The sequence below is a fragment of the Thermobia domestica genome, chromosome 3, assembly GCF_964235325.1.
Source record: "Thermobia domestica chromosome 3, izTheDome1.hap1.1, whole genome shotgun sequence".
NCBI lineage: Eukaryota > Metazoa > Arthropoda > Insecta > Zygentoma > Lepismatidae > Thermobia > Thermobia domestica.
Window position 1 is genome coordinate 310,098,082 of NC_137456.1, and position 22,508 is coordinate 310,120,589.

At 35.9% G+C, this 22,508-nt stretch overlaps 1 protein-coding gene across 1 annotated transcript in view; it reads left to right on the plus strand.

Annotated features, from left to right (window-relative positions):
* The window catches only part of LOC145681142 (E3 ubiquitin-protein ligase HERC2-like), a 314,525-nt gene that overhangs the window by 225,590 nt on the left and 66,427 nt on the right, over positions 1 to 22,508 (plus strand). Inside the window, 5 exon segments of the mRNA XM_081752576.1 lie at positions 3,416 to 3,565; positions 6,631 to 6,879; positions 11,439 to 11,683; positions 11,814 to 11,969; positions 16,758 to 16,873. Of these exon segments, the coding sequence (XP_081608702.1) occupies positions 3,416 to 3,565; positions 6,631 to 6,879; positions 11,439 to 11,683; positions 11,814 to 11,969; positions 16,758 to 16,873 (916 nt within the window).

Sequence of the window (22,508 nt, forward strand, 5' to 3'; positions counted from 1 at the left end):
ATTAAAATACTGTCTAGATTATGTTACTTACTAAGGCCTAATTTAGAATTAACGATCACACTATGGTAACAATCACACACACACTACAGGGTGGTTACAAAGTCCCGTTATCTCTTGATAAATGCTAATGTAAGTTTTCCCGTTACTCCTTGATAAATGCTAATATAAGTTTTCCCGTTACTCCTTGATAAATGCTAAGGTAAGTTTTCCCGTTACTCCTTGATAAATGCTAAGGTAAGTTTTCCCGTTACCCCTTGATAAATGCTAATGTAAGTTTTCCCGTTACTCCTTGATAAATGCTAATGTAAGTTTTCTCATTACCCCTTTATAAATGCTAATGTAAAACATGGATCGGAGAATGGAGACATGTACGTTCGACACAATACCAAAACGCGGCAAAGTGATCTTTATCGATGAGTGTGCAATTTACAGGCGTTCTAGCTCACGCAGTGTGGTCTTTTGGTCCAGGAACAACCCACACTTTTATGAAGAGTAGGAACAGAATCCTCCGCATGTGATTACATGAATAGGCGTGGACAGCAGACGCGTGTTTGGGCCGCTCTTTTTCGATGGGGTTGTTAATCAGCAGCGATACTTGGACATGTTGCAGAACTGGTTTGTTCCCTCTCTTGAAGGAGCACGGAATCAAAGAAACATGTTGATTTCAGCATGATAAGGTACCTACCCATTATGTCCTCGCCGTCCGCGAATATCTTACAGACAATCTTCCGTGGGCATTGGATTGGTCGTGGTAGTCCAGATCTACCCACTTCACTTGTCTTGTCACCACCAAGCCCAGACCTTACCACCTGTGATAATGCGCTTTGGGCATTCATAAAAGGCATCGTTGCACAAAACCTTTACGATACCACTGCCAAACTGGCGGAAGCTGTGAAACAAGCTTTCACTCAAGTTACACCTGCAATGCTCTGCAAAATGTCGCACAGATCTTGGCGGCGTATTATCCTTTGTCATGAGAATGACGGTTGACAGACTGATCCTTTGGACACTTAATGTTTTCTATCTCAATACAACTTCTCGAAAGCATTGTTGTTTATGTCATTCAGTTCTTTTCGTGTAGTTATTTACGTACGTTTAGTGGTTTATGTTACTTATATTCAGGGGTAACAGGACTTTGTGGCTACTCTGTAGAACACACAGTAATTATGCTTCAACTCGTTATTTTTCCTTCAATCTCAATTACATTTTGTCTCACAAAACCTTTTAATCTCATTAGCTCATCTTCGCTATTCAATGCATTCAAATGTGAATTACTTCACAAAGTCAAGTACATAATGCTAGCATGTGGTTTAATCAACCAAAAATCTATATCCTTTAATACATCTATATTAACTGTTTACACAGATTCAATCACACATTAACTTGTACATGTACAGATGTTCCATAAGCTTTAAACATTTTCCACCCACGTAACACTAACATCCTCTCCACCTTAATGCAGTATTGAATCACTACCATAGTTGAGATGGATAACCAAATTACTTAGAAAAAATTAATCTTACAAGTAGTAATTCGTTTCTTTTTTTCTTTCTTTTCTTTTCTTTTCTTTTTTTTTTAACATTGATGATAGGGAAGTCGAAAAATTAAAAATTAAAATACATGAAGGCATCATTTGGCTAGTTGTACTATATGATTGTAAGTGTTGGGTGTGAACCTGCTGGACTGAATACTGATTGAAAGTTTAAAAAAAAAAAAAAAAAAAAAAAAAAAAAAAAAAAAAAAAAAAAAAAAAAAAACTTGGTATAAAAGGGACGAACAAACTGGCGAATGGAAGAAAGTATGCAATACGGACGTTTGCAATATGTGCTTGTAACGGCGTATCATCTTCATATGAATAAGAATATTGAGACGAATACGAGTGACGGAATACGTTGTTCGCATGGGAAATACGCTTGTGGTATATAGTTGGAAATCTTGTAGTAAAGAGACCTATGGTTAAACCATGAGAGAAGTGGGAGGATCTTACGGAAATGAGTCGCTTAGAGCCCAAAGGCGAGCGTTTATTTCTGCGGTGATGAACTTTCGGCTTTCTTAAACCATAGAGTTTTTTAAAAATCGTTTTTATCATTCATGTCATTATTTATTGTTTCTTTCTTCGTGAGAAGAAAATGTTAAAACGTTTACAAATGTTAATTGTGCTTGAGCAGTACGTTGACTGCCACATCGAACACGCATAATGATACTACATTTTTTGTTGAGCTCTCAGGCGTATGTACCCGACAGAATTACTTTGTTATTTTAGCTGCGTAATCAAAATAGTTTTCAAATATATAATATATGTTAACAATGGAGTGTTTCGCAGTATTTTAATGGTGGATTGTTCATTGCAAAATGCTCTATAAAGAGAAACAACAAATGCTGTGGAAAGTAACAGTATAGAATTGTTAGAAAGGTCGAACTCACCTAAGCACTCGTGTTTTTTAAAATCTCGTCCGCATACATTTCAACGACAGCTTGCCATCATCTTCAGTACAAATTCTTTAAGGATGTTTTACATTGCATTATAGACTCATATTACTGGTAAGGGCCGCTGTGGCTCAGTGGTAGAGCGTTCACATCTGGTGCATGAGGTCCTTGGTTCGATCTAGTTCGCGCCAAGTGAGTTTTATGATGGACAAACACCGTGTGCGTGGGTTTTCTCGGGGTTCTCCCGTTTCCTTCCACTTTCTTTATTTCACCATTTCATTCATTTCTCATCATCACCGTCTCCTTTAGCCTAGCCGGCATAACCGTGGGATGTAAAAACTTAAACATTTCATTTTTTTTTTAAATATTACTGACAACATTCTTGCACAATAGAAATTTATTATTCTTCGTTGACATCGAACGCGACCTGGAATTTACTTTATAAAGAATCCATATGAAGAGTTAATGCACTTCACTGTTTCCACAATGTGTTGCTATCTTTTTCCTTGCGTTCACACTCGGAGATCTACGCCCATAAGTAGAAAGACTTACTTGTTCTTGATTTCGAAAAAAACAGAAACGGGTGCTTAGGTAAGTTCAATATTTTTAATGTTCAGTATTCATCTTATCAGTTCATTAAGTAAAATGGGATTGTACGATTGAAAAAAATTGTTAGAAAATCTTATCGGTGTAAAATGTTTAACTAAACAGATTTCTTTCTACAGATAAAACATAAATTTTGGAAATAAATTTTTAAAACAGATATGTATTAGTATATGCATGGTTTATTACCAATTACCATCAGAATTCCAACGTATTATCGTAATGTCTTTGTTAAACAACTTACTCGTACATATTGACATCTTCAGATACTGTATATATATATATATATATTGTTTCTGGAATACCATATACCTAGATAGATTAATAAGCACTCTATTGATAAATGCACGCAATATTGCGATGTTTTATTTCTTTTTACCCACAGGCGCTGAAAGTCTCCGTGTGGAGTTCGATCGTCAGTGTTCCACTGAAAGACGTCATGATCCTCTGACAATTATGGATGGAACCGGAAAGACAGTGTCCATTCGTTCAGGCAGAGAGTGGAGTGATTGGTCGTCGGAGTTGAGAATTACAGGTATATAATGGAATTTAATATTTTGAGAAAATTTATAGTTAATGAATAGGCACAAGGTGTGATTTCAGTTTATGAAAGTTCGATTATTATTAACATTCACCGAGTGATCACTGAATTGTAATCACGTAATAGCGGGTAGGTCCTATTGAATTGCCATATATCAGCGATCCGAGGTGACAGGGATGTAATGAAATGTCGATAGTCGTCCACTGATATGGTCAATTAAGCTGCGTGTAATGCGGCTTTTAACACTGAGATGGGGTTCGGCTAGATGAATTTCTTGAGAGACTGAATGTGTCGTTCTATGGCGTCCCACAGGTACTCAATGGGGTTGAGATCTGATCATAGAAAACGCTAAAATTCCATACTGTGTCCCTTGAACCATTCCCATTCCTATACAGGACGTCTGCGGTGGCTCGATGCATTATCGTGTTGAAGGATACTGTTACCAGGGTGGACAGAGTGCAACATGGTGGAATGTACCCAGTCTGTCAGGAAATTGCGATACTGGATATTGTCGTGCGTTTGCCTACAACTGCCAGGTGGTCTAGTTCTGTCACATAAACATATTTTACATCATATACCCGCTGTTGATACCATGCATGGGAGCTCCAGCACCTCATGAAGTTTCCACCAAATATGCATATGCGTATCCACGGTATGGATGAAAAATCGTCCGTCACTCATTAATCCAAAAGACCTTCATTATTTTGTCGTCCAGTTGTCTGGTTCATTTCATGGGGCATCGTTGATGTTGCTTAACCCAGGTGAGGACTAGGTGAAGTCGAAGGCATTGCTAGAATAGCTCAATCGTGCGACTGTATGACTCATGGTTGTGTAGGGGATATATTTTTGAGTTAGCTATGGTTGTAGTGGGTAGCCAACTGTGCCTGTAAGCCCTTACCGGTCGCTAAATACGACATTCAATTCGACAGTCAATATTGGTCCGTCCTACGCAGTTTTGCCAACAATTCGTCACTTGCCTACATTGAACTCATCCTGTTTTAATATACTTTAACTGTTGGTATTGTCAAAGACTCCAATAGTGCAGCTGTTTTACGCGATCAAAGCATGATCCGACCTTTGCCAAATACTAGTAGATCTTGGCGACTACTCATGACGCACGAATTCTCACTACTGACTACTAGATTTGCATTATCACTAGATAGGCACTCCCAGGTATGAACTGTTTATTCATAGCAGTCACGTAGCAATAAGGTCCAATACAAAATGTTAAGGTTTTCGTATAGCTTAACGCACTGTTATCTAAGGAAGTAGCCCTATGAGCATAGCAAACGGGGAAACTATTATCTTACATAGGACTACTTCACAAATCAAAAAATCCATTTATCAATATTCTTTTATTAGAACAAAGAAGAAATTTATTTAAATTTGGACAGAAGTATGTATTATGTATGTTAAGAATTTAAATGTTACAACAATAGACATATATACTAAATTTTAAAGAAAAGTGATTCCTGATTGGTAGAGATAACAATTGATGTAATATTATTTAAGATTTCAGTTGGATTAGTAGTCTGAAGAAGGAAGTGATATACTTCCGAAACTGTAACATTTCTAATTAATGTATAATAAACATTATAGACAGCCTTGTAAGAAAGTTGTATTTAGAAGTAGTCTAGACAAACAATGGTATTATATTGTAAACTATTGGATATAAAAATTTAAGTTATCTATAACTTCAAATTTTTGCAAGAGTCAGTACAAGGGTTCTTCCACACATCTACAAATACTTTGGCAGAATTGAGCTATAGCAACACTGATCGAAAAAGTGTAAAAAGCTTTTACAGGTCATCCATCCTGAATGAGGTTTTCCTGGGTTTTCCTCATTCAAACCAGGCAAATGCCTGGTGGTGCCTAACTTATAGGTCCCAAGCCGCTTCCTTCCTTCCCCAGTCCTTTCTTCCTTTTCTTTCCCTGGATAGTGTGCTCGCCGAGGGACATCGTCCCTCAAACGTGACGGGCTAAATGGCCTTAGATGCTGAAAGCCCAGAAATCTAAATCCTAAATTCTGTAAAATGGAAGTATTTTACTTGCAAGTGTATAACGGTTTTAATCAGGATGATGTTTTATCGTCCTTCAATTTTAAAACAATCCAAGACAAGAAATTAAGATTTTGTTTCTTTTGTAACACATTAAGGGTAATACCGAGGATACAAAAGACAATCCAGGTATGTAATCTTCGATACAGCAGTTCTACTTAACTCATTAACCCCGAAGTAAACTTCAGAATATTTGGAAGTCCAAATTATTGGTGAAGAGAGAAAGAAATAACTTACAGACCCAATATATTTTGTAGTCAATTTTATATAGTATTATGTAGTTGATTTCATTTTCTTATATAAACTAGTACATTGGATATTTTATTTCTTTGTATTCTTTGTATATTTATTTATTTATAAAGTTCTAGATACATCTGCCCGACACAGTGACTTGGGATTATTGTATTTAATGATATTATCCCAGCGTTTATCTGATAGGACTAAAGAAAAACTCAATTATTATGGCTGCCCTCAATATTCGAATCCAGTATTTCCGGAACACAGAAAAGCCGTTCTACTTTCTACATATTCTCTTTATTTAAAATTTTGTGTATATCATTTTATTCTGTTATATGTTTTCGATTTTTCTTTATTTAGAATTTTGAACTGGTAAATATATATATTCTCTTCCGTATTATTATATTCGTAAGTCAAAAAATATTGATAATTTATGGTTTTTAATAGAGAAGGCTGTCTTAGCTCCATTGCAACAAACAAGTCATAATCTTCTTACTATTCCTATTCAGATATTGTCATTTTAGAACAGTATTTTACTTGAATAGGAATGTAAAGAAAGATAGCAAATTCGTTATTATTACAGTATGTTCCTTACGTTCGAGAAGTAATTCATGCTTAGTACGCAAAAGGTTTGAATTAAACTGAGAGCATTCCACGTACCTGAAATTTTGTCATTTTGGACAAATTACTGATAGTTAGTTTGATTAGTTGTATATAATCTTTTTAGTTCCATACATCTCATCCTGCTGTCTGTTTGATTCACAGGTGATTCACTGCGATGGAAGTTTACAAGTGATGGCTCAGTCAATGGATGGGGCTGGAAATTTACTGTTTATCCCATTATGCCATGTGCAGGACCACATGATCTACAGTCTGACAGAGCTGTTTTGTCTCAGCCATGTATTGATTTGGTGATGTGTCTTCTTGATGGGCGCTTAGATATAGGCTCAGACAGAAATATTATTTCAAGATTAGCTGCTGCATTAGCTGCTTGTGCTCAGCTAAGTTCTCTAGGTAAGTACATCAAAATCCTGGATAAATAATATATAGAATTAAGATTCAAAAGAAAGTTTTAACTTGAGAAAGCCCAATCGTTGTCTCCGGGGCACCACTGTCTACTCTTAACGCCGCATTACTCTGTGTTTAGTTATGTTAGTTGCTTTCTTGAATTCTCCTGTTTTATCGGGATTCAAATTTGATTATCTGTTCTCAACATTTTCTTCTTTTCTGTATACTTGGGACCTTACCGAACTTTTAGGATTCGTTGATAATATTAGTCGGGTGTTGGGGAATAACGCTGTTTTTAAGGATTAGACCTTCGCTTCCATACGTGTGATTGAATAATTCACGTTGTCTTATGCTTTTCCTTCTCACTCTTGTTTTATTATTGTGGTTACTATTCTTTCAGTATTTTATTATTGTTATTACTCTTATTTTATATTTGTTATTTATTATTTTAGTTTTTTAATTTTCATCTTTGGTAATTACAGGGCTCATAGCGAGTCACTTTTTTTAACTAAAAGTTACTTTTTTTCAAGTTGGTTACTAAAAGTTACTTTTTTTTTTTTAATTTGTCACTAAAAGTTACTTTTTTGGAAGGTAAAGTGACTTTTTCGTGTAATTTATGTTTTGCATTGCCAGTTTTCTAAGAAAAATATTATAAAAATAAATGAAAAAAGGCAGAAACTTGTCACTCATTACTTTTCTGAAAGCTTCAGTACTTGCTGACACATGTGAAGCAGAGTGGATGGTTGGTGGATGCTTAAGCTCTCAAGGTGGGGTTGAGAACCGTTGTGTGTCTATTCTTTCTTCTATCATAATAGTCTTTTAGTTTTCTCTAGTAATAGTTAACGCTCCGTTCAACGTTGTGTGTGTGTGGTTCATCATGTTCGTCTTGTGTTATGCTTCTTGTATGTTCTTCTTAAGAGTAGGTGATAAATTTGAATATTTCATGGCTTTGAGAACTCTCAATGCTAAGTTAAATATAATGTGTAGGATGAAAAAAAAAAAAATCGGAAATAGGCCAGAACTGGTTCCACTTACTCCGAAGCTTCTTACATCTGCTAAGTCTGCTTACCGTAACTACAAATCATACTTAGAAAACCTAAGAAAGGAGGAAGCTCAAAAAGAAATAAAGAAGAAAAGATGAAACAAAACAACAATCAGAGAGGTGATGGAGAAATTGACAAAGAAAAAAACGGGCATGATGAGATTTTGGTCACTTTTTGGTCACTTTTTCATGTGCTTTTGGTCACTTTTCAACTATTTACAAGAGACCAGACCACTGTGAGCCATGTAATTATTTATTTAGCTCATTCTATATATGATGTAGCTTTTATTCCATTTTCTCTCTTTTTAGAAATATTAGCTTTTGTACATTCTTTTTATATTTGTATTCCCTCTTGTGCGGCATGCGCCAGTCATTGGCTTTTTCTTGCGCCGGGAACAAATAGCCTCAGCGCTCACCTCACCATTAAAAACCTAATCAGTCTCATTTGTGATATACTTTCACTTCCCGTATTCAAGGATATTTAGATGGCAAAGACTATCAACAACTACATGTTGGTATCAAGTTAACTATATTAGCAGATGTTAACAACTCTATTGTATAATGAGGCTCATTTGTGAAGTTGTATAAAAATGGTTGTACAACGAAATATTCTTTTTCATATATGTTATATTATATATGGTACTTTTGCTTGTTTGGTTCCATCCAAAAACCTCTGGTTGAAAGTGGATTCACGTACGTAAGTAACTGAACAAGAGCTTCAACCTGCAGATTCGAAAACACACTAGTGTTGCTTCTGCTGTTACATATTATATATTGTCATTTAGTACATATTTGTGTGTTTTGGTTTGCCAAATTGATTTTTTCCAACTTTATTCTTCCGACAAGCGAATTTTTAAAAATGATGAACAATTATTGATGTTCATTTCATCAATAAGAAAATCACGTCATGCAGCTTGGAATAAAGAAAGAAAATCTTTAACCGTAAAACAGTGGAAATGTAATGCAGTCTTTAGTTGAACATTCAGCAATCATGTCTTCTAGGATATAGGCAAACGATGATAAATGTAAATGAATAAGTGAAACGAGATGAAGTTGGAGGAAGTAAGAATATTCTAAAAAAGTCCATAGTCACGGTGGTATTTCTCCAGTATAAAGCTCATATATTCTGAAATCGCTTTTGCGACTTTTTCGTGACAGAAATGAACTGTTTGCTACTGAAATATCCTGGTCCCAACAATAAAAATATCCGTAACTCAGCAAAACTAAATATGTCATTTCTGAGTAGTAACTAAACTGTAGGCTGCAGCTTTCATCTGTTGTGAGTGAAGGGGCCGCGGTAGCTCAGAGGTAGAGCGTTCACATCTGGTGCGTGGGGTCCCTGGTTTGATCCCAACTCACGCCAAAGTGAGCTTTATGTTGGATAAAACACCATGTGCGTGGGTTTTCTCGGGGTTCTTCCGTTTCCTCCCAGTTTTTTCATTCCACTATACATTCATTTCTCATCATCACCGTCTCCTTTAGCCCACATGCATGGGATATAAAACTCAAAGATTTCACTTCATTTCATTTTGTTGTGAGTAAATTAAATTACCATATAATCCTTTTCTTACCACCGCTATGGCAGTGAATGTGCAATCGGCAAATGTATTATCTGTGTGATTGTATTCAAATATTTCAACTCATCTAATTTTTAAAGCTCTGTATTTTTTTATTGGACATAATATTTTGAAATATCATCATATAATTTATGTATAGTTTTTAAACATGTTCGTAAATTTAGTTTGGTTGAAGACAACGACTATTGAACTATTAAGTAGGTTTTCAAGAAAGCAGTACTTTCTTCAAATTAAGAATATTTCAATGCAGGTTAGCTCCACTTACACATAGACGAGCAATGTAGAACACTGGATATACTAGAGTTAAACACATAATTATAACATAGTGAAAGACTCAGGTTAACCCATTTCTTTTAATTACCACATCCCACTCTCTAGGGGCAACACACTTTTATATCGTATGTCTAGGGACTATACTCATATATAATAAATAAATAAATAAATTACGAGGGCAAGTCAAGAAAGACTTGGACTGATTTTTTTCCCGGCAGTTCTGTTAACGCTGGAGCTTCATAGTTTGGCATACAAGTAGGGTGGGTCTTGCTGTGCATATATATAAAATGTTGTTAAGGAATCATTGCATGTTTGGTAACCACGACTTTTTATTGCAGGTGATGTTCTGCGCCGCCTCTAGAAGTCGCCTGTAGAAGAAATGGAGTCATTACGAGATGAACAATTTGCATCTATACGGTTCTGCTATCGCCTGGGGAACAGTGCAACAGAAACTCTAGGAATGTTGAGAGCAGCCTACAAAGATGACGCTCTGCCACGAAGTACCGTGTTCTGGTGGTTCAAAGAGTTTAAAGAGGGCCGAATGACAATCACGAAAGCTGGTGGACCAGGTGTATCAGCGTCAGCTGTTACTGAGGTGAACATTAACACGGCAGCAGTCATTGTTAGAGAAGATCGCCGCATCAGTATCGACGATCTGGCAGCCGCACTACGCATATCTCATGGCAGTACCTTCAAAATTTTGCATGACCACCTCCACATGAGCCGAGTGTGTGCGCGATGGATTCCGCGACTCCTGACACCAGAGCAGAAGGCCGTTCGAGTGGAGACTTGCAGGGAGCTGTTGCAAAGGTTTGAGGATGGTGGAGACGCCTACCGCACCGTGAGACTTTTTTTCTATTCCCTGCCCTAAAATCCAGACTGCGTGGACGCCGCTTCTCCGATAATTCCGAGGTTCTGAAGGCATCGGAGGCGGTTTTGAAGGACGTCTCAAAGAATGGCCTGCGACACGTGTTTGAGGACTGGAAGACTCGAATGAAAAAGTGCATTCAAATGGGCGGGGACTACTTTGAAAAGGATCATGTGCCTGTTGCTGAGTAATAATAAAAATCAGTTGCCTAGAAAAAAAATCAGTCCAAGTCTTTCTTGACTAGCCCTCGTACATAGATGAATCTGAACACTACAGACTAATTATCTAGATGCAGATAACCATTCAACACGTTTACTGATATATTCATAACTAAGTATAAGTCAATAACCATAGATTGTTTAATAGCAAAATTTAGTATGCGACCGGCAACCACCTACTACCATATCACAGTACATTTTTTTTTTATCAGTATATATAAATCATGGATAGAGAATAATCTCATAAAAATTCAGGATGAAGAGAAGTGAAGTGAAAGATGTCGCTGAAGAGGCCTCGTACACATCCACCTGAAAGAATGTTTGAATGAAATTTATGCTAATTATATTGTCATGTATAAAATTAGGATGATTTCGTTTAATTTTATATATTTAATCATGTATGAAAACTTAAAATACATGTAGTTTTTTTTTTTAAAAAAAAAAAAAACAGCACTTCAAAGCAAATATTTAAATGCTTCAGCCAGTTCTAGGTTCTTAAATTTATTCATTAAGCTTTTAAGCTGTTTCTAGAACTTAAATATATTGTTTATTTTCATTTTATTCATTTCGCTTTTTATTTATTTCAGCTGCATCTCAAAGAATGTGGGCATTGCAAAGGCTCCGAAAATTGATGGTATCTGGTTTTGGAAAAGTCCTCAATATTCCAGCTTTGCTAATGAGCGAACAGCCTCCAGAAATACCTCGTCCGTATACAGATTCAGCCTTATCAGCACTTGTAAAAGGGTTACCAGAAGCTCTACTCAGACAATATGAATATGAAGACCCGATAGTAAGAGGTGGCAAGCATCTCATGCATAGTTCCTTTTTCAAGGTAAGATATTAAATCCCTAAACCTAAATTTTTAATTCAAACTGAACTGTTATTTGAAGAAATGATGTTAAAGAAAATCGTAATTGTTGCTGTATAAAGTTTTTTACAAATTATTTTATTTGATATCCTAGGTACTCGTCGCTTTAGCCTGTGATTTGGGCTTAGACTCTTTACCATGCTGCGCAGAAAATCACAAATGGTCTTGGTTTAGACGTTATTGCATGGCTGCACGCGTCGCTGCTGCTCTGGTAAATCGAACTTCACTTCCGCATAACTTCATAGTTGAGGTACGTATTTGTAGTATTCCTGTTGCATTTATTATTAATGAATAACAATTTAAGATATTTGAAGAACAAGAAGAAGAAGAATCTATCAGTCTGGAGCAGAAGTTTTGCTTTGTTGCGTAACAATTTATTTTATTTCATCGATTTTATCAAGGTTACAAGAAAATTCAGGGTATCAGGTAAATAAGAAATAAATGTGCAGACCACTGTGTACAAAAACAAATTATGGCTGCTATTTTAGATGTAGATGAACCACAGCTAATTTGATTTACATATATGGAATGATCAGTGGCGTATTTAAGAGGGAGCAATCGGGTATCAAGCCTTCCTCCTCCCCGAAATAAATTTGTTAGTTTTTTACATTCCATGTACAACAATAATCTTTCTTACCATTTCTAAGGATTTCATTGACTTTCCATTTCTTACGCTCTTTGTTCAGAAACAATACTGTATTTGCCGAATTTCATTCCATGTAAGACAGTGCGTTCTTTTTATCTTTCTTTCGTCCATTCTACTCTTCTGTTTCTTATCCTTAGTTGTTACTTTCTTTCGTTTCTCCTATCCTTTCAACCGTTGTTCGCTGTGATTCTAGTCGACAGTCATCAGTAACATCAAAACAAAGAGGAGCTGATTATCGAAACTTGTGTTCCACACCAACTTGCACGGATTTCAACATAGCAGGACTTATAGCAAAGGAATATTTACATCGTTTAGTTGTAAAGAAAGGTAAATGTTTGAATTAAAGAAAATTAAAAGGGGAGAATAAGTAGGCCGGGAAATTAGGAAGGCCAAGAGGATACTTCCTTTTTCTTCTATGAATAGAATAAAAGGTTATATTCACTGTTAAATTTTTGTGTGTATCGTATCACATAAGATTCACCAGTCTGCAATTCTTGCCATTAAAACTTCAATTTATGCATAAATTAAAATATCTTATATTTAATTCTCAAACTCAGGTAGGCAATTGCCCCCTCCCTTCTTTCCCGTGTTGTGCATAGCCCCCCCCCCCGAAACAAAATTCTAAATACGCCACTGGGAATGATAAATATACCTATTTCTTGTCTTAGAAAAACTACAGCTCGATTTCGATATAATAAGCATCAGACAAAAATGGAATAATTGCTTTTCTTGTCTACCACGTAATCTTATGTAAATGTTTAGTTCTATTGTGGATAGTATATTTCTTAAAAATATAATATTTTCATATAATGTGTATTTTCGTTTTATTAAGTGTATTATTAAATTTATAGAATTAGTGCTAACGCCAGTAAATTTTAGGGAGAAATTAGGAACTACATCATTTATGTTCCCTAGAAATTAGAATCTTCTCGTGCCAGGTTTGAAAAGTATCTCCAGTTTAAGATTTTGTGTCTCTTGCTCCTGAGATTGATGGACCATTCCCAGCATGATAGATAGATATAAGAAAATTTGTTAACTAAATATAAATATTTAAATGCCAACACCCTAACTGCGTTGGAGTACGCTTCTCGTGAGGCAAGCAAGGTACAAAGGGTGTTCAAAAAGTTTTGCACAATGGTCTCTATTTTTTTTTTTTTTTATTTGTTGCAGGAGGAGAATGAAATTTTTTTGTGAACATACTTGGAACATTTAGCTATACACTGAGTCTACTCAATGTATCCTCCATCAGCTGTGACGCATCTGGTCCAACGTCCTTTCCATGATGTAAATGCACTTTGGTAAAATTCTGGGGATTGACTTTTACACCATCGCTTGACACAGGAAATAAGGTCTTTCTCACTATCAAATGTTTTACCGCGCAGGTGGGCCTTCAGACGTGTTTTGCTCTCAGGTTCGGACAAAAACAACCATGTTTCATCCTGAGTAATGACGCCGTCTAAACACTGTTTCCACTCTTCAGTAAAGATCGTCATGAGACCCTCGCACACATTCTTCCTCATCTTTTTCATTTCTCTTGTCAATAATCTAGGCACCCAATGTGCACAGATTTTTCTGTACCCTACTGACTGTACCACTGATACCACACTACGCAATGACAAACCAGTCATTTCAGCAAGCTGTCGTGTCGTCACACATCTGTCATTTTGGATGATTTGATTAATGGTCTCCTTATTCACATCACTCACTACCGTCGATGGTCTACCGTATCGTGGATTGTCCAGTAGAGAGAAATCACCTTCTGTAAATCTCTGCAACCACCGCTGGATACTGCTGCGATCCAATGTGTCCTCCCCGTAAACAAGCAGCAACTTCCTGTGAATCGATGTGGCAGAGTCGTCGCCGGTCTTGAAGAGGAACTCCATCACCGACCGTTGCTGCAACCTGACATCTTCACGGTCCATTATGGCTCACCTGTAAATAAAAGAAAATACTTTTATATACCAACTTATAGATGAATGTTTCAACTATGTTCACAAAAAATTTCATTCTCCTCCTGCAACAAATAAAAAATTAGAGACCACTGTGCAAAACTTTTTGAACACCCTTTGTAAATCAGTGGTCGGCCTGGTCAGGGGAAAGATGGGTTCGTATTCACTAGATGTTGTTGATATTGCGGCGTCCACCCACCATCGTTGGGGAGTGACAGTTAAGGAGTTGTTTGAAAAGAAGTAAAGAGCTCCAGTATAGAAGCCAACATTAATGCTGAGGGGAGCCAATATGGTGACCTCACATTACTCCAAAGGCATGAGTGTCATAAGCCGGCCGGTAGGCCATAACACGTAAGGGTTGTTGCGCCAGGAGTTGAAATATGTATATTCATACATTTTTTTTTTTTTTTTTTTTGTGTGTTAGCAAGTAAAAATAATAATTCCCACTTACAAGAAAGAATAATTTCTTGAATGAATTTGTAATGCAAAAGCATCAGATATAACATATAAACCAAATTAATATCGAAAACAACACCAATCTCAATTTCCGGTAGAAATACAAACTTACATTTTCCAAAACATTAACTTTCAATTTATTGTCCTATGAATTTATTAATTATGAATTGTTACTGTTAATTCTTATAAATTGTTAGTACTTATTACCTGCTATTAACAATCAATACGGACATTATTCTCATTTCATAATGAAAAATTAATATTGTAATACGTATATTACACTTTTTTTCTCATTTGGTTTCATATAGAAATAAGAGTTCTTTTAATAAAAAATGTTTTGCAGTTATTAAAACACACAGCGACCATCACATTCCCGAAAGAACGAAAATATCAGTAAACTCCTACTATTTAGAAGAAAACTTTTTGTAATTTTCCGTTACGTACGTTACATTAGAATTACATAGTTTTAGTATACAATTTAAAATTCACTAATCTATTGGACTGAGATAAACACTTAAACACTAGGTAATAATGTTTAACCCCCTTCTAACAATTAATATAGCAGACCTTGTCTGAACTTGTTCTCAGCAGAAATTGTGACAGTCTACTAACATCTTTTTCACAGCGTTCATGAATCTGGAACATCCAAGAAAAACTGTATATTTCTTAAAATCATTAATCACGTCATACTTTTAAAGTACAACCCGGTAAAATATAGAAATTTGAGAAACAAATGAGCTTATTTAAATTATATTTGCTGCAAAATGAAATTCTCTTTGTCATGACCGTCTTCTCATGGAATGACTCATATTAAGGGAAGAACCCGAACGCAGTATAGAAAGTTTCCTTGTAACAATAACTTGGTTGAACTCCCTCGTAGCTAGTTAGCGTACGCGCCTTCGGTATACGAGAGTCGGGTTCGATTCCCGGTGGGAGCTCGTGTGATTCAGGTCCCAAGTTAAGCTTTGATGGGTTCACGTCTTATATAGTCTCGGTGCTGAACAGAAGAATAGTGAACTCCAAATCAACCAATAACTTAGTTGTACAAGCTTTTGCAGACCATATCGCACCTTAAAATAAAATAAAATAAATTTTACTTTAACGTCTCACGATCATACTCTTTAGGCTGAAGATGATGAATGATTAGTAGAAGGGAATAATTGTGAAATTACAGTTTGTGCTCTCCCACCGGAAGTCGAACCCGCGACTACGTGCAGATGTCTAACCGAATTTACCAAATTCTCAGTCATCCTTTTATTTTCTATGTTAAGCTAGAAACGTTCCTCAGCGCAGAAAATATGGAATTAAATAAATATTTTTCATTGCATTTAATAAATGTACCTTCTGTCGTTCAGATCAAGGATGTTATAAAATAGAGGATCTACCCATACTACAAAATCGTGAAGCTATACGTCACAGCTTCGCTACACCTACTCTGCTTACTACGCGCCACTAAGATCGCAATGTTTCGAGCCAACAGTCATGGCGGAAACGAGAATAGCCAATCAGACGTGCCAGATCGGGCGATGCTCTTTTTTTTTTTTTTTTTTTCCTTCATTGAGTTCATATGATGAAGATACGTATGGGCAGAGCAGATCCTCTATTTTATAACATCTTTGGTTCAGATAGTAGCCTTAAATATTCGATGCAGTATTTTTGAAGATAAACATCGGAATAATAGGACATTTTCTGCATGTATATAATAAACTGTACTTTTCTATAGGAGTAGATTGTGGCATTTTTAAAAAAGTGAACTCTTCCTAAAACAGAGTACATATTGAACCATTTTTTTTAAAGCTAGCCCAATATATTGTATTGTTTTCTGTACAAAGTATACATTTGATCCATTACTGAACAATGTAACTGAATGATTACGTAATACATTTTTATCGTAATTTTTTTTTAACCAAATTGTATAAATCTCATTAGTTTAATACCTGCCGGAAACAATGAATATGACATATTATATGAAGGAACTTATTTTCAGGTGAGGAAGAAGATAGCAGAGATGATTCCAGAAGATGAAGTTGTTACCTATGATCATGAAAGTCATGATCTTTTCAAACAAGAATTTGATGAGCAGTTATTGCTGTGGTTAAATAGGTAGGCGAAATCAAACTGTGAAGTAGATAGCAGTTGAATCTTAGGATTTGTACCTTTGGCATGATTTTTTTTTCTTAGTTTTTAGTGAATAGATTAAGCTTCACTCTATGAAGCTACGTATTGATAATTTGTTGACTTGGTCCCGTAGTAGTCGTCGTCGAGAGGAAATGCTTCTAACACGTATGTTTACTCATTACATCAAGAAATTATATTTGATCATATATAAGTTTTAGTTTTATTTATTACTGATTAAGTTGTGATTTTACTTTAAATGTTTGACTTGTTCATTATTGCAATGTAAATTGCATAAGTCTGTGTCTGGATATTTGCTAATAATTAACTGCATCTGTCTCAGGCGTGCAATTGTCTGTGTATTTTCCTCAAATCATTACATCATATGCAGTATAAAATTTTTCTTATCATTGTTCCTCTCTTAGTCTTCTCACTACGTCTTCCATAACAACGTTGAGCAGTGTAGTAGACACACAATGTTTTTCAGACAATATTCACCTCGAAGCATTCGCTTTTTACATGGCTTGTTCTCACTCTGCACTACAATCTTCATGGAGTTATTTATACCATGCTAGAGCGAAACTAAACAAGAAAATAAAACACTCATTATTATAGAAGAAACCTGTAGAATCTTGAAAAGTCAGGAAATTCAGGTTACTCGTAAAAAGTTCTGGAAAAGTAAGGAAATTTTATTTTAAAAAATCATTCGAATTTCATGCTATAATTGTAGTAAAGTTATCATTCAACAGGAGAACATATTCGAAATTTATAACATTGATATGCAATGAAATACCCTCTCTTTTTTTGTTTTGGGAGGACGGTGGCTTAATCTCAGTCTTACCTCTGGTGCATGGGGTCCTGGTTCGTTCACCGGCTAAATGTGTTTGTGGTGGACATCATCATCATCGTGGGATTTCTCTAGGATTACTTCCATTCTTACATTCTTATTTCACCAAATATTCCATCACCATTCACTTACCTAAATCATTCGTCTCCATTAGCCTAAAGGGCATAATCGTGGGACATTCAACTGGATTTCATTTGTCTTTCTTCTAGTGCCTCCATATATATATATATATATATATATAGTTTAATTAAAACCTCTTGAGTTGCAAACACATCAGAAGTCTGGGATGGCAATGGTCAGGGCTGTTGGTGGTAGTATATTAAGGCAAAGGCCGTACTACGTAAGGAGGACTAGCACATCAGTGTGCTGTGAGCTGACGGTGATAGTGTAAAATGGGCGACCTCTCTAATTTCCAAGACCATGTGGTAAACTTAGAAATTTATTTACATTTGAGATGGGTTCCATGTGCTGACCATACGGATCACTCAATTAAAAGCAGTCTGGAAGGCCTTGAAAGTCTAGTAACGAACGCGTTGAGATCAATGTGCTGACTATACATTACTTAACTATTCTCGTAGACGTAAAAATTCAGAACACCCGCGTTGAGGGTTGGTGTGGTAGCCATACATGAATCAAGCTGTCTGTTATAGCTATAAATCCCTGTAGCAGTCGCGTTCGTTTCCATGTGCTGACCACATTATAAGCGTCTAAGTAAGACCAGATATCCAATAACAATGTGCTGGCAACATCATTCAACTAAATGCAGTCTGTTAGGCCTATAACTCCAGTAATGTTAACCACACATTACTCAACTGAACGCCGTTTGGTAGGCTTCGCAATTTACTAACAACCACAATGGAGTCAATTTGCTGATAACACTGGTCTACATATGAAAACTTTTTTTCTGCTGACTGAGGTATTTGACTTGTTTTTTAATAAATCGAGGTCGCTGATTCCAGTGGTGTAGTTAGTTTTTGCCTATCACGTCAGAATTTTACACAATCTAATCATACTTACACTGACAGAATTTCTTATTTGTTCCATATATCTTAGTAAGAAACTTACATTAAATATTGTACTATTGCCTTGGTATTAATATAAATACGGAAAAATTTACGATACAGTTACTGACACCCACCTACACATATTATACTATATATATAGATACGATTTGATGTGCAATATGATGTTTATGGTTCCAGAATATTACGTATGGAGTAGTTTTACGAACTTATTTGTCATAATGAATTTAGACTTGATAGAAAGTTAAGCAAATCCAATACATTTTTAAATTTCATTTACGACCTCAAGCTGATAAATGCACACAACAAAATAACACAACGTACTTACCTACTTAGGCAAAAATCTTCGTTTCTTTGATTTTCTGGAGTAATTGGCCTCCGGAACGTCACGCTGCAAGCACCAGCGATAGTCCACCATCATGTTTCGTTCCACCTTCTGTGGTGCCGGTTCCCCATGGTTTTGATATCCTGGTGAAATCGTTCATTCTGTTCTTCACTAAGGGCACCAAGATTGGAAGGAAAATAGTCTAGATAGCTGTGTAGGAAGTGAAGCTTCACACTCCTATTTACTCTTAACTTCTGAAATGTGGCCAACAAATTGTCAACAAGTTCCTCATAGTCGCCCGCTTTAAAGTTCCAATTAAGTTTGAAACAACGGCACACAAAGCATCCCATGCATCTCTTTCTGTGCGGTTCATGGTTTGTAAGAACTCTTTATCTTTAATTAGCAACCTTTTCTGGGGGCCGTCAAAAATATCAGCTTTCACTTTCTCCTGTGTCAATGTAGGAAATTTCGAGCAAATGTATTTGAATCAAACACCATCCTGATTCAAAGCTTTTACATACTGTTTCATTAATCCCAGCTTTATGTGTAGTGGACTGAGTACACTTTCTTAGGGTCAACAAGAGGTTCGTTTTGGATGTTTTTCACTCCCACTTCAAAATCTACTCTGGCAGGCCACAATCTTCGTACCCAGTGTTCATTCCTTGCACGGCTGTCCCATAAACAAATAAAGCAAGGATATTTCGTAAAACCTGCTTGTTGGCCCAGTAACATTGAAATTACCTTGAGGTTCACACACACAAGCCATCTATCATTCTTAAGGAGCATTTTCAATGTTTGGTAGCTCTCCATCAAATGTGTGGAGTGACCAACAGGAATGGATGCCAACTTATTCTCATTATGCAGCAATACACACTTTAAACTCCTCTTCGAAGAGTCAATAAAGAGCCTCCATTCATTCGCATCATAATCACATCCCATAGCTTCAATTAGTCTTTTTTCATCTGAACAAAACACAAGTTCTTCATCATTTTTGTAATAGATGCTTCTCTCTGTCCCGATATACGGTAGTTGTTCCTGCTGTCAACATATTCCTTTCTTTCAGTCTTGAACCCAGCAATTCTGCTGATGCTTTTGGTAGAGCAAAGTCGCCAATTAAATCATTTAATTCTGATTGAGTGAAGGATTTGCATGAATTGCATTCATCGGACACCACAAAATCCTCGTCACTACGTTCTGTATTTGTATTGACAGAGCAATCGTCATCATCATTGGAACTTGCAAACGTGCTGCATGTAATGATAGGAATTTCATTACTGTGAGGAACAGGTCTTCTAGCAGAGTAAAGATCAGGATACTGAATAGTATGTTTAGATTTCCTGCTCATACCAGATACATTTACCATACAGAAATAGCAGTCATTTACATGATCTTGCTGCTCTCGCCACACTATTGGGATTCCAAAACAAAAGCTTGTTCTTTGACCCTTGCTCCATTGTCTGAGATTTTGTACACAGGTCCTGCATACATTATGTGGTGCCCATGGTTTATCTTGGTGGCCCAATTTAATATGCATGATACACTTTTCGTATAAATTCCGAAATATTTATTCGTTGTTTCGGGGTTGTGAAAGAACCACAAATATAGTAAAATATATCAGGATCGTTCTTGCACTTTCTACGAATAGATGTCATGTTATTTAAACTTGGTACAGCTACCAACTTGATCAGAATGTGCGTAGTCGTAATCCTGTAGATAAAACCATACACCAATACTAGAAATAACCAGATCAGTAAATGTTTGCAAAACTTCCACAAAATCCTGCTTCTTTCGCAATCTGATAACGCCGTATTTTCCATAAACAAAGAGTGCAGCGTGATTTGTCACCCTGCATAAAAATTCAGTTTTAATTCAAAATGATTTTGAATTACCTATACTTTATTTAATATATTCTTTAATTCTTACGTAATAACTCGTAAAGATAAAATTAAACGTAACAGGTATGTGCTGCCATCTTGTGACATCTTGTAGAACTACGTTACAATTAATGGTTCTAAAGCATACATGAAATATTTGATATAATTTCATTTTGTGAAAATACCTGACGTGATAGAGAAAAATGGATTTCATTTTTGGATTTAGCACACTCGAATTATTAAGGAACAGCTGGTAGCTTCCAGGCAGCAAAATTGATGTAGACCATTGTAATTCATCACTCAGCTGAAAATCGTTAGTGGAGTTAGTTCGGAGCTACATTGTCAGGGAACTTCTTCTTCTTCTTCTTATTATTATTATTATTATTATTATTATTATTATTAGTAGTAGTAGTAGTAGTAGTAGTAGTAGTAGTAGTAGTAGTAGTAGTAGTAGTAGTAGTAGTAGTAGTAGTAGTAGTAGTAGTAGTAGTAGTAGTAGTAGTAGTAGTAGTAGTAGTAGTAGTAGTAGTAGTAGTAGTAGTAGTAGTAGTAGTAGTAGTAGTAGTAGTAGTAGTAGTAGTAGTAGTAGTAGTAGTAGTAGTAGTAGTAGTAGTAGTAGTAGTAGTAGTAGTAGTAGTAGTAGTAGTAGTAGTAGTAGTAGTAGAAGAAGAAGAAGAGAGGGATGGTTGTACGAAGCGAAATCAACGAACCTACTGATGATCTCCTCAGGAAGTTGAAGTTAGGACGATGCACACATAAAGGATGGGCTCCAAAATCCCACAAACACATGCAAGTTCGCGTTGAGTTTGTTAGGAATATTAGTCCCAGACATTGTGAATGTGTGAAACCTTTCAAGTAATATTAAATACCATAAATAAGATAGCCACTAGTATGCAAGGTGCAGTTCGTTATCCAATAGATTTAAAAATTTTATATATATATATATATATATATATATATATATATATATATATATATGGTGGAATTTGTTTGGACGGGGATAACTTCCATCCCAGATGTCATGAAATATTGATTTGATAATGGAACAAAATCATTAGACATAAAACTAAAACAGGCATTCTGTGACTTGTACGCGTGTACTTTGTACATGGTTTGGTCCTGAGGTGTCAGTTTACCTTATATAGCCTTGATGTTTATGAGAAACCAATATATTCATTCAACCATTTTTTAAAATTTCTTAAATAATGTATCTAGTGTGTACATTTTGTTATAATGACTTCGTTCGACTGTGAACATTGGATTTTAAGTCATTCCTATTCTTGTAAAATTGTTGCTACTTTTTGAGTGTAAATTGTTTACATTTCCGAGTAAATTTGCTGAATTAAAATTAGACATGGCTGTAACAGTTGTAGTGCCACTGCTCTCCAGCTTGACTAGAATTCAACTTTCAATTCTGAAAATAGCCTGGGTCGCCACCACGCTGATATAAACGTGGACAAGTTCGAATCTGACTATAGATTACACGATCAGAAGAATCAGATAAGTGCAGAGGTAATAAAAGCAAGCACAGGTTGATTACGGTCACATCGCACGG